Genomic DNA, 17,765 nt, shown 5'->3' with positions numbered 1-17,765 from the left:
ATCATGCACTCTGACGGCTGCAGCCACTCCGGAGCACTTTTACAAAGGGAGAGTCGTGGAGCTGAACTAACCGTTTGCCCAGAGCCTCTTGCTTACATAAGGTGGTGGTGTGGGGCGGGGGGGGGGGGGGGTTGCCTCAGGGGAGAAACACCCAGTGACAGCTAGTCAACAAGGGGAAGGAGCTCTGAGGTGGTGGCCCTCTTCACCCAGGCACCGTCAACTACACCACTGTAGCACCAAGGGGCTGGTTAATGAGTCGGAGGAGCACGAGGGCGTGGCGGCTGACACAAGGGGCTGAAGTTCATTGGCACATAAACAGCGGGTGGAATAAAGAGGAAGGAGAGAGTCAGAGAAAGCTGACTTACTCACACGGTCAAGGAGAAATCCGTCCTCCACCTGATTCAGGTAGGTGAAAGCAGTGTTTGGGGAATGTGTGTTGTTCGTTTCCTTGGCCTGTGGTGGGCTGTTCGTGCACAACATATAGGTGTAAACAACATTTAAATTCAGTGTGTTAAGCACAGTAAACGTGAGACCGGTGTTTAGTTAAACAGTTGAATCGGAGCTGGTGTTGAACCTTAAAAGCTTGCCTTCTAGCCAAAGGCTTAATGGCTTTAAGCAGGTGTTTGTGTCCATTTGGATGAATGCCGTGGTTTCTGTCAGCCTTTGTGCATGTGGGCATTGATTGTGCTACCCCTTTGTATGTTGTTTCTCTGTACACAGCTGGTGTTTTTGTGTGTCTGTGTGACGTGTATAATGCAATTACAGGTCAGTGTAAAGCTGAATTGAAGTTTTCTGTGCTTTAGGCCATGCTTGCATGGTCTGTGTGTTTTGTCAGAACAAGCCTGCTGTCGTAGTGCGCATGCATACTCTACAGTATGTTCGTGTCTGTACATCAGGTGTATCAGCCACTGTATCAGCCAGTGTGTCTCTGAATGTTGGCCTGGTCAGAGACCTCTTTGTAACCTGCCTCTGCTCTGAGTTTTCCCATGCTGTCCATCTTCTCTAATCAGCAGCGTTTCTGAGGGGATCCTGCGTTGAGTTACTGCATGACTTCAGGGAAACAAAAGTCCCCCCATTAGGGGAGCAAACAGCTCCCTTTTGTATCAACGAATCTCCCACTTAGCAGTCGCCAAGGTTTAATGGTCCATTTAGCCTTGTGAAGCTCTCTGAAGAGCCGAATCACTCGCCGTTTGGCTGGCTGGCACGGCAACAACCATGTCCAAATGCTACAGTGAGTCAGGCTATGGAAGTCCAATCCTCTGGACAATGGACATACAGCATGCAAGGGTTAATCAGTTGTGCATTCCAGCCCCGATTTTTCCTTTTGGTCAGGAGACCAAGAGTCCTGGTAGAATTCCCCTAATCTCATAATCAGTGAGGCTTTAATATCAGGACCATTATCCAGAGAGGTCTGGCAGAGGTTAAACCAGGACAATGTGGCACAATTACAACCCAAAGAAAGCCATTATACAACCAATAGAGGGAAAAGAACATATTATAACCTATAATCAACCATAATACAATCAACGTGTAAAGGAAAGAACAAACCACAACATACAATCAAACATAATACCTGGTCATTTTCTGTACCAGTGTGAAAGGACAGGGAGGACCACAGGTAAACCTGATTACATATATGCACTAAGCATGTTCCTAGTGAGGTCTAGGAACAAGATCACTCATCACTACTGTAAAAGAAAGACACCCACACCTGTATGTCTATCACCTCTGCTCACCATATATGGTCACTGAGGTAATGGACAATTGTGTGGGTGTGTGTGTGAGTGAAAGAGATAAAGAGAGAGAATGATAGATAAAGAGAGAAGGCAAAGTTCATGTGCTGTAAACGAGATGGTGAGATGTGCAGGTAGTCAGCTGCTGCTTGCTAGATCCTGACACTCCTCACCCTCTCCTCACCCTCTCCTATCCACACCCTCTCCTATCCACACCCTCTCCTATCCACACCCTCTCCTATCCTCACCCTCTCCTCCCCACACCCTCTCCTCTCCACACCTTCTCCCCTCCAAACCCTCTCCTCACAAATGTCGAACAAACTCTGGCTTGAGGACAGTAAAGTACAAATGTCGACTTGGTTACTGTGGATCATTGGGAAATTAGCCAGGTAAAAACTCCAGTAATGTCCCCTTGCCAATGTACTGACGTTTGCCATTGCTAATTTCCATTGCACATGCTTATGGAAATTATCGTACAGTACTTCAGCAGCCGCCAAAAGGATGGATGGTTTCAGATGCAGAGCATAGACGGAGAAACAGGTCTTCATGTTGAGATATACCTGTTTCCATTTCAGGTAAAGGAGAAATAAGCTATGTCACAGATAGTGTTGGGTGTGCAGGATTGCAGTGGTACTTAATATTTTAGTGGACTGCATGAGGGGAGTAAGTAGCGGTAACCATTGCATCCATAGAACCAAGATGAGGGTGGTGGTCACAGGGCGCAGTCACACACTTGGTCCCTAGGTATAAGGGTTAAAACATGAAACATCCCGCTGTACTGTGTTTACACACATGGTGACCAGACCATTGGTGGCTTACATTTCTGGAGCTCTCTAAAATAGCAACTTCACTCATCAACCTGGTGAAACAGTGTCTTAAGGTTGTTTGAGTTCTTACTGCAGTCAGTAGTTAATATTTGATCCAAAAGTCTATAGGGGTATTCAGATATTTCCTAGATAGAGTAAGAGATAAGGCAAAGTTCAGGTGCTGTAAACGAGATGGTGAGATGTGCAGCTAGTCTGCTGCTGCTTGCTAGATCCTGACACTCCTCACCCTCTCCTCTCCTCACCCTCTCCTCACCCTCTCCTCTCCTCACCCTCTCCTCACACGGTATTCAGATATTTCCTATGTCTGATGACTTAGAAAGGAGGCATCACAGCCAAGCTAATCACTTGTTAAAGGGGACAAGAATTTGATAAGCCCAGGCCTTATCAAAGTTATAAGTTAAGTATTTTCATTTAAAATTAATTTAGAGCCAGCAGAAACACCAGATGTTTCAGAACCTGAGGTTTTTGTTGGCTCTAAAATAACTATAAATAAAATGATTTCCCTGTGGTTGCTTTTCGAGAAGTAATAGTAACATTAACATGCTGCAGACATTGCTAACATATTGCTACATTATAACTACAGTGCATCACATATATAATTAAAATCAGTCACATACATACGAGAGGAAGGATTCTATTTGGCACTGTGCCAGGCCCTGGGTATACACCCCTCGTGACACTAAACCATATTGGACCCCTGGGTGCTGCCCTGCTTGTTGGGCCTCAGGGGTCCATGGGGCTGTTTCTGTAAAGCTATGGTGACTTGAGGTCACACGCAGGGTCTTTATTATCCCAGGGCTATAATAGGGAGCGCACCAACTGTGATCTATCTCGACCGTTGAACTGGGTGGAGGAAACCGTATCATGGTTGTGTCCTAGTTGGCCCGGAAACAGATTAGGGGTGGGGCAGTGTCCTTGGCGAGCATGACACTCAGGGGTAGGTTCTTCCTTTGCCATAGAGACGTATCCAATCATGACAGAGAAAAAGTGAATGTGGCTGCGATGACTCAATATTGTGTTACTCTATCAACAGACCTCTGATTAGTGGTTAGGGGAGAGAGAAATGGTCCTGATAAGTAGACTCATAAAGTGATTGTTTTACGATAAGCAAACACACACCTATAATGTGGCTACAAGTGAAAGATGAATTACAAGCGCATCAGTCTCACTTATTGTACATTCAAAATGCTAATATTGGGAACCATCAGTAACTTGGTTATAAATCATTTGACAGTTTACAAGAACAACCATAAAGATTTCAGCCCCATGATTTGTAAATTGGAAACGATGAGGCACGAATGTAATCACAAATTACATTTGTGCAAGTAATTATCAGCCATAGGTCAAACATCAGTATTCACACACCGACCAGAGTGGAACAACCAAACAGTTACACATCTACAGGAGACAATCACAGTTCTTTGAAGTAATGAGCTCACTACAAAGAATTGGGGCATTGATCTGATTTATTGAGGAACAATCGGGTGGTTGCAGCAGAAACTGTATTTTTTTTTGTTGTGATGGCTGTTGTGTAGTTTAGCAGCCATACAGAGACACCTGGAAGGTCTATGGTTGCAAGAAACTGACAGAGCGCAAACACAGCACAATATGACTTTATGGTCCACTGCTCATAAACTGAACTGGGCTTCCTGTATTGCCTATAAGCAGTCATCCAGTCAGACAGCAAGGGCGCCACACGGAGCCTGCTTTTTTAGCTGGTCCTGTAACTATCAAAAGGAGGATTCATTGGATGGGGACAAGTAGATATATAAGATGGAACATTCAATTATATACAGCTCCCACTGCACAGAAGTGTTCAAATTAAGAGACCTCTGCACAGAAGGGTTCAAATTAAGAGACCACTGTACAGAAGAGTTAAAATTATGAGAATTTCTCTTGAAATTGCAAGTGGCCAAGGGGGTCAAGCATTCTAAGTCAAAAACCCAAGAGCAATTGTAAGTGTCAGTATGGGTTCAAATCTGTCCCACTTACCTTTGACTTCCTCTATTAAGAGACCACTGCATTTATGTACTGCAATGAATTATAGTTCATATTACAAAAATACTTGGTTTTAAATTCCAAATTCCAAAATACTGAGCAATATACTATTGTTACCATTATGTGATCTGAGATAGGAATTCCACTACTTAAGTGACATTATTGACCCTGCCAATAATCAACTAATTCACTAATGTATAGACAGTAGCAAGCCATGGGTCGTTCACTTGCCTCATCTGAGGTTCCAGTAATGTCACTAGAATGACCGTCCAAGTGTTGTTGTTTCGCAAGGTTTCGCAACAGACCTTTCAAGATTTTCATTTATTTTCTAACAACAAATAAAAATATTAATGTTTTAAATGTAAATAGTTTGACCGTATTGTACATTTTAAGATAGAATCAAGTTGGGTTAGAAATTGTTCAGACTTCAAAATCATGCCCATGAAATCATATCAGAGGTTCCAGTTCTTCTACAACCATGAGAATATAACAATACAATGTATAAAGTGGATCCGCTTAAAATAAACCTAGTGAGGTTTCTAGTTCTAGATCACAGTCATTCACTCATTCCTTTCCCTCCAGGTATCCTCTTCAAGCTGAATCTGGCACCATGCCCCAGATCCAGGTCAAAACCCAAGTTGCTAAAGTCCTCAATAAAACCACACCAGGGCTGCAGATATGGAGGATAGAGGTGAGAGACAAGGATATACAGGGCATACGGAAAGTGTTCTCACACCTTCACGTTTTGAACACACCTTCACGTTTTGAACAATTTCCAAATGCATTATTTCCTACACTGAAACCAGCGTCTTCCCTTCAAGCACTTCAAGTTTCCAAACATTTTCAAACACTGACATTACAAAGCCATTGGCCTTGTTCTAATGTTCCCCATTTGTCAGGACATGGAGATGGTGCCCTTTCCCCCTAAAGCATATGGCCAATTTTACGAAGGAGACAGCTATGTCATTCTATACGTAAGTAATCAATTTAACACTGCAATTGTGCATACAATTTTAACTCCCCCCCCCCTACAAATAAAAAGTGATCTACAATTAAAATGTCATTAAATAATGTCCAAGTAACATACCATTTCTTTCTAATTCTGTAGACCAATAAGGTGCGCAGCTCTTTCACCTACGACATCCACTATTGGCTGGGCAAGGACACCTCCAATGACGAGCAGGGGGCAGCGGCCATTTACACCACCATGATGGACGAGCACCTGGGGGGCGTGGCCGTGCAGCACCGAGAGGCTCAGGGCTATGAGAGTGACACCTTCCGTGGGTACTTCAAGCAGGGCATTGTGTGAGTTACGTACAGCAAACAACAGCAAGCTGCCAGTTGTATGGACACAATGGAGATGTCACCCTATTTACAGATAAAAAGTTCAATTTATATGTGACCCATCTCGTGCACACCTATACTACAATTTAAAGGTTTGGGGTCACTTAGAAATGTCCTTGTTTTTGAAAGAAAAGTGAATTTTTTTACCATTAAAATAACATTAAATTGATCAGAAATACAGTGTAGACATTGTTCATTTTGTATATGATTACTGTAGCTGGAAACGGCTGATTTTTAAGGCTACACTAGTCAGGATTAAATTTAATTTTTTTCTTCCTCTCTCTGAGAGTTGTTTAGCAACACAGATAGTTCAGTGCTGGTGGAATGTAGATTTTTGGAGAGTGCCGCTATTTTCCAGCCAATTCTGTTCCAGCAATCCCATTCCAGCCAATCGCCTTGTGCGAGGCAAGCTTTCCTCCTTGGCTTATTTTGTGGCTTGTGGGGCGATGCGTGGGATCCGTTAGAAGGGAAGAAAAACTTCAGATTTCCCAACTTTATGCAAATCACCTGCACCTATCGCTGGGGACTGACCAATCACAGAACTTAGCATAGGTGGTTGTGAAATGCTCTCAGTGCAATTAAAAGAACAGATACCTTTAAATTACATTAGTTCCATGCATGTGTGTGCATGTGAATAAGGAAGAGAAACCACTGTAAATCAAACTCTAGCTGGAGGAAAGCACGAGAAGTGTATATCTGCAAAGATCTGCCCAGGGAAGCTCCGCCCATATAGAACACCCACCCCCTCCTACAGTTGGTTCCTCAAAACCTACGGCGCCTGGTATCTTTGTCATTATGCTCTGACTTGTTTAGTTCCTTAAAAAAGATGAAAAAGGATGTACTCATAACAATCTTTTCATGTCTAAAATTGTGAAAATCCCATCATGTCTTATTTTACTGCAAAAACATGGATATAGCTTTAGGGCGATTAAATGAAATATGTGGAAAAATGACAAGGGGTACTAAACTGAGTAATCTTACTTAACTCAGTAACGGAATTCAAACTGAAGGACACCTGGCATTCTTAGCAGCAAAAGCTTTTTATTTATTTATTTTTGTTCTTTTGTAAATCAAGTAGCGCACATTGGATATGAAGTCCTTTTGTGTTTGACACAATTATCATTTCAATTAAAAACCATTATTTCTAATCTTGTCAATGACTGTGTTTCCTATTAAATTTGCTATATTTCCTATTCAAACTAATTTCATGCATGTTTTCATGAAAAACAAGGACATTTATAAGTGATCCCAAACTTTTGGACAGTAACCTGTCTAATCACCCACAAAACCAGTCTAATTGCAAAACCCAAAACCTACATCCCCACACATATTTCAACTGCACTGTCAATGAAACAATACCATTTATTTATGGTATATCATAAACTTAATACCAAAATATTTTAAGATTAAGATTAAGATTATGGAACCCATGAAATATAGTTTGAAAAATTATATATGCTCTATATAACAGGAGGTAAAAATAGGTGGCGCATTTGTCCTTAGAAAAGGTGTTGATGTCTTGTGTAACTTCCCACTCGCAAAGGGTCATTTCCCTTTGTGATGTTTTGACTAATTTGAGGTTGCATTATAAACAGTGATCAGTAAATTGTTCAACAGATATGATGAAAAAAATTGTGAGGGTGGACTTAATCATCACTTCTTCATTCTGGCTTCGGGGAATCATCCTGTCTACATTGTCAGGCAGAAACGTATGAAAAAGTGGGAATACTGTAAGTCAGAGGGGTACAGCACAACAGAAATTGCCAAAATCAGTCCATGTTCCAGAACACAGGCTGACATTTCCAATGTTAAATAGTATTTAGACCCCAAAGTTTTTATTCAAACTGAACATAGACGAACAGGTTGAAACCAGGAGGTTGACCAATAAAATACACTAGTTGTGGTTGCCGAAACGTTTTGCGTCGCAAAAGCCTTTTGCCACAGTTTTCCACAACAAACCCTGGCAAAAGATATGAATGATGAACCAAAATAAATGGTTTCAGGTTCATAGTGATTGCCACCTCCTCATTTCTTGTGCGTGTTTCTTCGCAGCTACAAGAAGGGTGGCGTTGCATCTGGGATGAAGCAGGTGGAGACCAACACATACAACATCCGCCGCCTCCTCCACGTCAAAGGAAGGAAACACGTAGTGGCCGGAGAGGTGAGAAAGGTCATAGTCATGTGCAATAGGCCATTTTAGTGTCCTATGTGGAAGATATACAGCGTTCACACAGCCTTTGACTAAGATTGTGTAGCACTAAAAATACTTCTCAACATGTTACTTCCTTCCTTGCCACAGAAAACAAGAACTGTAAAGAGAAAAGAGAAAGAAAAAAAATAAAGCCTGTCAAGAAATCATAGCCGCAACATTCTGAAAACTGCGTTGTGCTGCAGTCATTGCGACCAGGGTTCTAATGACAGTTCGGGGAGAAAACAGAGCCCAAACTAAATACATTAATGTGACAGAATTCCTGAACCGGGTCATATCGCAAAATTTGAATTTGGCTTTCTTCAAATGTTATATAGGTCCAGATTCAGAGCTTTGTAATGGAATATAATACAATACAGTTTGATAAAGTTATGGGAAAAATATCCTGCTGCTAAGCTAAAATAGCTTAGCAGCAGGCTTCATAATAAATAGTAGTAGCCATGTAAGTGTAGATAGTTGGAATGCAGATGGACAGCCACTGAGCCGTTATAGGGTTATAGATTAAGCATAATCACACACACTTTTGTGAAGACTATGCCAACATAAGGTTAAGCATAATCACACACACCTGGATGAATGACCGGTCAATCAGGTAGCTTATTATCAAATTAAGTGACTTGCTCACTTTCATGAAAACTATGCAAACATAAAGTTAAGCATAATCACACACACCTGGATGAATGGCCAGTCTATCATGTAGCTTCTTATCAAACTAAGTAACCTGCTCACTTTTGTGAAGAAAAGTCAGCTACCCAACAAGCAAGCTAGAAACCAGGAAATGTTAGCTAGCTGGTAAGTTAATGTTGTTACCTAGCTAGCTAACAGTAACGCCAGTAGCTATAGCTGGATAACTAGCAACAAACGACTTTGACACATTTTTAAAAGGAATTATTTGTAGCTAGTTAGCTAACATTCGATTCGTTTTTTTGAAAAACCGTTAGTCAGTTTTACACAAGCATCAATGGAGTCTAGCGACTGCTGAAACGTGTAATGCCGTTGCGTAGTGGTTAAAGACAGTGCCTCTGTGTGGAAGACAGTGTGGAAGTCCTGAGTTTGAATCTATTGAGAGCAATTACATTTATTAATTATTTCTGGTAGAGCCACGATTCTCTTGTCTTTTCACTTAAAAGTTAGTTATCGTCGCCTTTATTGATAGTTATTGTATAAATGTCATTCACAAATGAAAGAAAAAAGTATGTAGTTTTGCCATGAAAGAAAATATATATGTTCTTATGCCATAAAATCAAATAGCTTTGGCAGACTTGCTAGCAATTGCTCTATTCTTATGACTATTCCAGTAAGTTATTAGATACCGGTAAAGCGTATTACTGGATAATACACTGTTCAAACGGCCAGTGGCAAATGCAATACATAGTAAGAAATGTTAGTCAGTTTAACTGTATCAATGTCATTCATGAATGGCCAACATTTTCTATTGCGGCCTGGCTAAAGATATCACACTATTGTCTCATCCATTCTAGTAATTACAAAAGCTGAGAAGAACAAATGTTGTTAACTGTAATTTACTGATAAATACCTACCTTATCAGCATTCAGTAAAAGCATAAATTCAATCTATGAGCTTCAAGTCATTCCAACTTTATGTATTGACTCCATGTGTCCATTACATCCACAACACTTCCTGCATTCCATATACGTGAGAACAGGTGGATATGAATTGGAGCAGCTTCAACAAGGGGGATGTGTTTCTGCTGGACCTGGGCAGCCTCATTATCCAGTGGAACGGTCCCAAGAGCAACCGCATGGAGAGACTCAAAGTAAGGAAAGATATATGGATATATGGCTCCACAGCCATAGAGACATCGGTCAGAATTCTACGGAAGACATATCTTAACCAAAAAAGCTTTGGTAAATAATGTTTTATTAGGATTCCTATTAGCTCCTGTCAAAAGCAGCAGTTCCTGAGGTCCATACATAACAGAAAACATTACATAACAGAAAACATGAAATACAAAAACATTGAAAATAATGGAATAAGATAAAGAATACAGGTTATTGAACTGTCAATCACGTTCAAGTCTGGCATTAGATTTCAACCTAACACTAACCTTAACCCTAACCTTAACCATTCCAGAGATATCAGATCTAGTGATACCACATGAAAGAGAAAAAAGAAAGGGTGCATTTTTGAAGATTTTAAACAAAGCCCCAAAGCAGGAAGACCTATGTACATAAACCTGGTCCTTACAGTGTGGAATGCATAAAACATAGACTGACGTGTGGTTCCAATGAGTGTATCAGAGTAGTAGAGTGGGACTGTTAAAGCCCATTTAGAGAACACCAGCCTCCTGGTGGTGGATGACGGTTGTTTTTCTCTGCAGGGGATGAACCTAGCCAAGGACATCCGTGACAGGGAAAGAGGGGGACGGGCTCAGGTCAGTGTTGTTGAAGGGGATAACGAGAAGGCTTCCGAAGATGCCATGAAGCTGATGAAACAGCATCTGGGAGAGAAAAGGGAAATAAAGGACTGTGTCGCGCCCGACGACGTGGTTGACCAGAAGCTGACGTCAAGTGTCAAGCTCTTCCAGTGAGTGCGGAATTCTAACCTTTGACCGTCATTATGACTTGTCAAAAACATTAGGACCTTCTACGATTCATCATAGACATGTACTGTAGCAGACGTGAACAAGCTTGTGAGAGCTAGCAACACTAAAAAATAATTATTTTCAGAGACAAGAATGTGTGTGTAACATCCTGTTTCTGTGCAGTATCTCAGATGCCCAAGGAAACCTCGTGGTTCAAGAGGTGGCAGTAAAGCCTCTGACACAGGAACTGTTGAATCATGAGGTCAGTCCCCATGTTAATCAGGGAAGTTAGAAAACCATGCTAAAGTGAAAGGAGTCTTAAATAGCTTGTGTCTACCAGAACAATGATTTATCAACAATACAAAAGTAATGAGCTTGAGCATTCTGAAATAATCAGCTTCATAAATGAAAGAGATCATTTGGGTTTCTCATCAGATAAAACAGTTAATGAGGAAAGCGTAAACCAAGATAAGGATGCTTAGGACTTTCAGTGGACTATGATGTGATTCACTGAACATCGAAATACTATTTCCACACTGTGTGGAATTGAGACAAACATACTTCTTTTTTGGCTATTGCCTCAAATGAAACTGGCCAAATCTAGACAGACTATCATCTACTTGTTTTCAGAGGCAGAGCAATATAGAAACAGAAATGGTCTGTCTGTCTACAATGCAGTATTGACACAGATACATGGGCAAAACAATGAATGCACTTTCACTGTGTGTGACACAATCTAATATAAATCTGATCATGTCACAGGACTGCTACCTATTGGACCAAGGTGGTATTAGAATCTTTATCTGGAAAGGAAAGAAGTCTTCCAAGACAGAGCGGGCTGAAGCTTTGGATAAAGCAGAAGTGAGACAATTCTTTTGACACATTTGATTTTTCTCAATGCTTTAGACATCCCTTCACTTTCCTCTAGAGGCATTATAGTTGAATACATACTGACATGTAAAAGTGCTCCTAAAATACCAGAAACCCCCTTTCTGCACAACCCATACACCAGACACCCAAACTAACCCTAAAAACCAACTGAATACTTGAAACAAATCCACTGATTCTGAATCAGACACACATAATCACCCAGCAGCTCTGCTAGTAATACAAGGCGAATTTGGAAGTACCTAAATCAATACATGTGATCCTTATTTAACATTTGGATATTCTAGGCATACAAGAAGGCGAAGGGATACACTATGTCCACATACGTGGAGACTGTGAACGATGGAGCTGAGTCCTCTGTGTTCAAGCAGCTGTTCCAGAAGTGGTCCGTAAAGGGAAGTACTGTAGGACTGGGGACCACAAACAGCAAAGGGAAAATTGGTGAGCAAGTTACAGTGGAACAATACTGTGCGTTCAAAACACGCGTTAGATCAGATGGCATTCCCAACAAGAACCTGTTCCAAAGTATTGGAAATATGCCACGGAAAATGCAAACCAAATTTCTAAACTTGATTAATTTGTATATGCTAAACTGTTTTAAACGCTAAACGGGAAAAGCTACAATAATGTACCTGACAATCTCTGTTTTCTTGAAAATGAAGCAAAGGTAGAGCAGATAAAGTTTGATGCCACATCCATGCATGCAAGACCTGACCTGGCTGCCCAGCAGAAAATGGTAGATGATGGAACAGGCGAGGCTGAGGTAGGTAACAAGAATTGCCATAGGCGGAGTTTGACATTCGAGCTGGGGGGGGCAAAAAAAAAGAAAGAAAAGAAACTCATTTTTACTAAAGCAGTATATGAAATCAGATGTATTACCTACCCCCATTTAGTTGTTTTGTGTTACTTAGTTTAAAAAAAAAAATTTAAACAATGCAATTAATTATTCTCATTTTAAACAAAACTCAGTGCATGAGAATGACCAAAAAGGTTTCATCAAACCCTATGATGCCATTTGCTGGAGGATAACTATGCCTTATCTAAACCATATCTCCAAAGGAAAAACTAATTTCTTTCCAATCAGGTTTGGAGGATAGAGGACAGTGAGCTGGTGCCCGTGGAAAGGAAGTGGTTGGGTCACTTTTATGGAGGCGACTGCTATCTCATCCTCTACAAATATCTGGTCAACTACAAGACTCACTACATTCTATACGTATGGCAGGTCAGGACCACCTCTGCCCAACACTCCCTCTCTGACATAGCTCTATCCCTTCCTGGCTACAAAAATGTGTCAATACGAGAGACATTTATTAATTCCATTATTCTTGCTTTGCAATGTACTTGCATTGCGTTGCATGCAACTCACGTTTCATGGGTACAATGTAGGGTCGCCACGCAACCACAGCGGAGCTGGCAGCCTCTGCATTCCAAGCCGTGAACATCGACCAACAGTACGGCGGGGAGCCGGTTCAGGTCCGAGTACCCATGGGCAAAGAAACCCTCCACCTCATGGCCATATTCAAGGGCAAGATGGTGGTTTATGAGGTAAACCCCGTTTACCACACAAATCTGTTTCTTTGTCAAATGGTTTTCTGGAAGTTATCGGGATGTATCAGGCCACTCAAAAGGAACTCATTCAAAGCAATGTGTGAGCAAATCGGATTGGAACCTCACCATTTAAGTGGCTGTATTCGTATGTCATTAATAAGATGTTAAACACGGCTTGCAGGAAGGAAGCTCCAGAGACAACTCTACCTATGTCCAGCCGGCAGTACGTCTCTTCCATGTCCACGGAACCAATGAGTTCAACACCCGCGCAATTGAAGTGCCAGCACGTTCCTCGTCCCTGAACTCCAACGACGTCTTTGTGCTAAGCACGGATACTTGCTGCTATCTGTGGTATGGAAAGGTAAGCTCCCAAAAACAATCTACATCTGTAATCTAGATCCAGAGAAGCACAGATGAGGGCTGTACTGTGCCTACTTATCCCTTTCAGGGCTGCAGTGGGGATGAGCGAGAGATGGGGAAATCCTTAGCCGACATCATCTCCAGGAGGGAAAAAAATGTCATTGCTGAGGGCCAGGAACCGGCTCATTTCTGGGTCAATCTGGGAGGCAAGTCACAGTATGCCAACAGTAAGAGGTATGAGACTTAATCTTTCGGCCATAATGGGGCCTATTCCACTGAACCCAGCCAGAGGGTTTAAATTCTGTTTCGTAAAAATGACACTGGAAATAACAACATCCCTTTTTTTGATCGATTTCTCTGCTAAGACTTCAGGAAGAACACTCCAGCATCACCCCACGCCTCTTTGAGTGTTCTAATCAGACAGGTCGATTCTTGGCCACAGAGATCACCAACTTCAACCAGGATGACCTAGATGAAGATGATATCATGCTGCTAGATATATGGGACATGGTGAGAACCAGTCTTCAGCTTGGAATGCTATTTAATGTGCCCTATGTATTAACACTAGAACATCCATGTGAGTCTTAAAAGGTTGACAAAAATGGTAATGAAGATGTTATTGTGTTATTTGAAAATATACCTTTGTGTTCTAATGATATCTATAACCTTAAAAAACATTGCATATTTTTTGTACAGCATGTATAAAATGTATGTATTAGACCAGAGGTGTCAAACCGGTTCCACGGAGGGCAGAGTGTCTGCATGTTTTTGCTCTCTCCTTGTACTTGATTGGTTAATTAGGTCACTGATTGGTTAGTTTCTACCCTCACCTGGTTGTGTAGGTATGAACTAGGAACCAATTTATAGGAAAAACCAAAAACCTGCAGACACTCGGCCCTTTGTGGAACCGGTTTGACACCTGTGTATTAGACTGTTAAAATGTTTGAGTCGCGTGAGTTAATGTTTAGCACGCTCATTCATCTGACAACCTGAAGGAGTCACTACAGTGTGATGCCACTTCCCTGCAAAATTTGTATCACCCAAAGGGCTTTCCAGTCACTTGTGAGCTTAATGCACAGTCAAGGCTCCAACCTAGACTGTGGTGGTCTTCTTGGTGCTATGAAAGACCACTGCACCGCCTGTGAGAGTCCTATCACATCCATTCTAACCAAACCCAACCTCTTCCTCCTCAGGTGTTCCTGTGGATGGGAAAGGGAGCCAACCAAACAGAGAAGGATAATGCAACCACCACAGCACAGGACTACCTGAGGACCCACCCTGGGGGTAGGGATGTGGACACCCCCCTCATACTGGTTAAACAGGGATTTGAGCCACCTACCTTCACCGGATGGTTCCACGCCTGGGACCCACACAAGTGGAGTGTACGTAGCATTTGTTTTATTCAGAATAATTATGGTACACACATTATAAGAGGCTCATATACTTAAGGCCATACATGGGACCAAGTCTCATGCAAAGTCTCAAGTTTTAACCTTTAATTTTCAAGTAAGCCCCAAGTTCCTTGAATAATCTTAAAGGAACCTAATATTATTACGTTGTCAATTGTCTTTATGTTTTTAGATTTAAAAAATAGGTTTTAATCGTATCATGAGGGCAGTGCCAGCTCTAACCTTTTGGGGGCCTTAGGCAAAATTTTATTTGGGGCCCTTCTCTCCTATCAGCCGAGGGCTCCCTAGCAGTCAAAAGCCTCGTAGCGGTCTGGGGGCCTAAGCGACCGCTTATGTTGCTTGTGCCTGGAGCCGGTCCTGCATGAAGGCTATGTAAGAATGTTAAAAACAAAACAAAAATGCTCACTTTGAGCCCAAGGAAATCCAATTGGTAGATGAGAATTGAATGGAATTTAGTTTTGCATACTACTATAATTTTCCTCCCCACCACGACATAGGCTTCGAATCCAAATGTAACTTTCAGAACCAATCTAAATGCCCTGAATGCTAGTTCTCTATCACGTCCAAATTGAAATCTAACATTGATAGCTGAAGTTGAAGTCGAGTAGCAATGTTTTCTCTTTTTACAAAATATGTGATTCGAGTCCAATCTATGCTTAATTAAGGCAAGTCTAATAATGTACTATAAAAGCATCTAAATACATTATCCGGTTGGCTTCAAATTGCCTTTATTAAATGAAAAATACTTATTTTTATGACTACAGGGAGGGAAATCCTACGAGGATTTGAAAGCTGAGCTTGGAGATGCAACTGAAATGATCAAGATCACTGTGGTGAGTTTCTTTCAGTCATGTCAACTGATTTACAAAATTATTCTCATGTTCAAGTTCTTTACAAATGTTCTTCACAGTGCAACTTTAATAAATATTGAGTATGCAATCCAAATTTGGTAAGCATTAACAATATTCTGCATATCAGAAAAATGTCACCATCTGCCCAAGTGTTTCACAGCAACCACCTCTCAGCAGTTAGATTGTGTTCTGGTTAAATGAATGGTATTTACCCATTTGTGTGTATACAGGACAGAACCACTTCCACTCCGAAGGACATCGGAGGATCAGTGCTGTCCCCCACCATTAAGACCTCCTTTCCTGCAGACCAGCTGGTCAACCGCCAGACAGAGGAACTGCCTGATGGGGTGGACCCCACCAAGAAGGAGGTAAGCTGGATTTTTCTCATTGGTCTCTTCTTGGCCTGTGGTTCAATGTAGTCTGCTGTCAGATTTCTGATTTGTAACGGAAACAATTCCAGTTCAAAAGAGTAGTCAGAGTTTTGATTCACGAGTAAATGTGCAATTCAGCGTAACAATACCACAGTATTCGAAGAGTGCATAGTTTATAGCTCTGCCACTTACAGTGGATATAAAAAGTCTACACACCCCTGTTAAAATGCCAGGTTGTTTGATGTAAAAGAATGAGACAGATTTTTGCATTCTTTTACATCACAAGAACCTGGCATTTTAACAGGGGTGTGTAGACTTTTTATCTGTATTTGACACATACCGACTTAATGTCATACCTCTGTCTTTTCCAGGAGCATCTGTCCAATGAAGACTTTGCTCTGATCCTGGGTATGTCCCGGCCACAATTTTACTCCATGCCTACCTGGAAGCAACAGAATCTGAAAAAAGAGAAGGGTCTGTTCTAAAAAGACTTCTGTGCTACTGGTCTCATTTTGACATGGAAAAGCAGCCAGCACTGATGTCAAATCAAACCTTATTGTATTTACTTCTTGTATTTCCAAATCTACAATACATCTTGAATTTGCACCATTACTTGTGCAATTTACACAAGTAAATATTGTCCTGCAAAAACAATGCAAATTTAGGAATAAGGTCCACCAAAACAAAAATATAAGGATACATGGTTGACACTTTTTCTGCACTGTCAAAGTGAGGCCCCTCGTGTTATCAGTCTAGTTATTTTTAAATGACTGTAAGAAACAGATTAAATTGTCTTAGATTTAGTCTTGTCAATAATCTATGCTTTTTTCGTGCTTTTAAATTTCTGTTGTAATTTAGACCATCAGTTAATAAAGTGGAAATGTCTAGGTGATTGAAAGGACTATAGATTTTTTTATATTACGGTTAGCATAGGTAAAACAGTTATTCTAAACTGCTACTTGTTTCACCTAGCTATGTCATTCTAGCCGCCCAAAATAACTAGGAGGTTATATTGGACCAATATGGTCTAATATTTTATGTTAACAATGAGCCTTAATATTGTAATGAAGCATGTTAAGAGTCACCTTTTCATAGTGATATTCAAAAACCCCACCTTCTGGCCTTTAGGCCAGTGGGCTGTTGCCTGACACAAAAGTATGGGCACATGGAGTTGATATCAGTGCTTTAACATAGAATCTCTGAGATATTGAAAATGTTTCCTTAAATCTATATTTGTAATGACAATCTTCAGAGAACTGCAAGTGCATGGTTTTCTCCATGTGTTTAATTATATAAATGTGGACAATGTAACTATTACAGTGTTGCATTTTTTTTAATATGTTGGATTAACGGATACATATATATATATATATTCATATAAAGACCATTCAGGTACCATTCTGAATGGCATTAAATAAACATATTTCCCACGTTTTTGTGTGATATTTCTTTTCTTTTAAACATTAAATGAAAAAATCTGAATTTGCTTCTGTTCATCCACTGAAAACACTATTTTTCTCAGAAAATGTGACAATGAATTAAAGCTAACATTTCAAATCACATAACAGATGATTAAGGAAGGCAGAGGCCATTACATGGTAGTTGTATTTGTACTTGGTTCTGTGAAGTGTCCTTCATCTGGATCTTGTTCTGATCTTGTCCATTTACCTTTTTGACATCTG

At 40.9% G+C, this 17,765-nt stretch overlaps 1 protein-coding gene across 1 annotated transcript; it reads left to right on the top strand.

The window, feature by feature from the left end:
* Window positions 1-160: 160 nt before the first annotated feature.
* Window positions 161-17,517, top strand: vil1 (villin 1). The gene is made up of 20 exons (XM_010879839.5): window positions 161-405; window positions 5,141-5,249; window positions 5,458-5,532; window positions 5,667-5,863; window positions 7,955-8,063; window positions 9,778-9,888; window positions 10,453-10,658; window positions 10,840-10,918; window positions 11,419-11,517; window positions 11,832-11,985; window positions 12,207-12,307; window positions 12,629-12,766; window positions 12,931-13,089; window positions 13,274-13,453; window positions 13,541-13,686; window positions 13,818-13,962; window positions 14,646-14,834; window positions 15,626-15,694; window positions 15,943-16,080; window positions 16,455-17,517. Exons 2-20 carry the CDS (start codon window positions 5,169-5,171, stop codon window positions 16,566-16,568), a joined length of 2,490 nt encoding a protein of 829 aa, XP_010878141.2. The 5' UTR covers window positions 161-405; window positions 5,141-5,168; the 3' UTR covers window positions 16,569-17,517.
* Window positions 17,518-17,765: the final 248 nt, after the last annotated feature.

This window comes from Esox lucius, chromosome 16 (genome assembly GCF_011004845.1).
Source record: "Esox lucius isolate fEsoLuc1 chromosome 16, fEsoLuc1.pri, whole genome shotgun sequence".
Classification (NCBI taxonomy): Eukaryota; Metazoa; Chordata; class Actinopteri; order Esociformes; family Esocidae; genus Esox; species Esox lucius.
This window is presented reverse-complemented; position numbering and strand designations above follow the sequence as displayed.

What these genes read in the sequence shown, in the direction of transcription:
- vil1 (XM_010879839.5), top strand. Translation starts at nt 5,169, where the DNA reads ATGCCCCAGATCCAGGTCAAAACCCAAGTTGCTAAAGTCCTCAATAAA. An exon ending in AAGCTTTGGATAAAGCAGAA is followed by an intron (nt 11,518 to 11,831) that starts GTGAGACAATTC and finishes TGGATATTCTAG; the next exon opens with GCATACAAGAAGGCGAAGGG. An exon ending in ATGGAACAGGCGAGGCTGAG is followed by an intron (nt 12,308 to 12,628) that starts GTAGGTAACAAG and finishes CTTTCCAATCAG; the next exon opens with GTTTGGAGGATAGAGGACAG.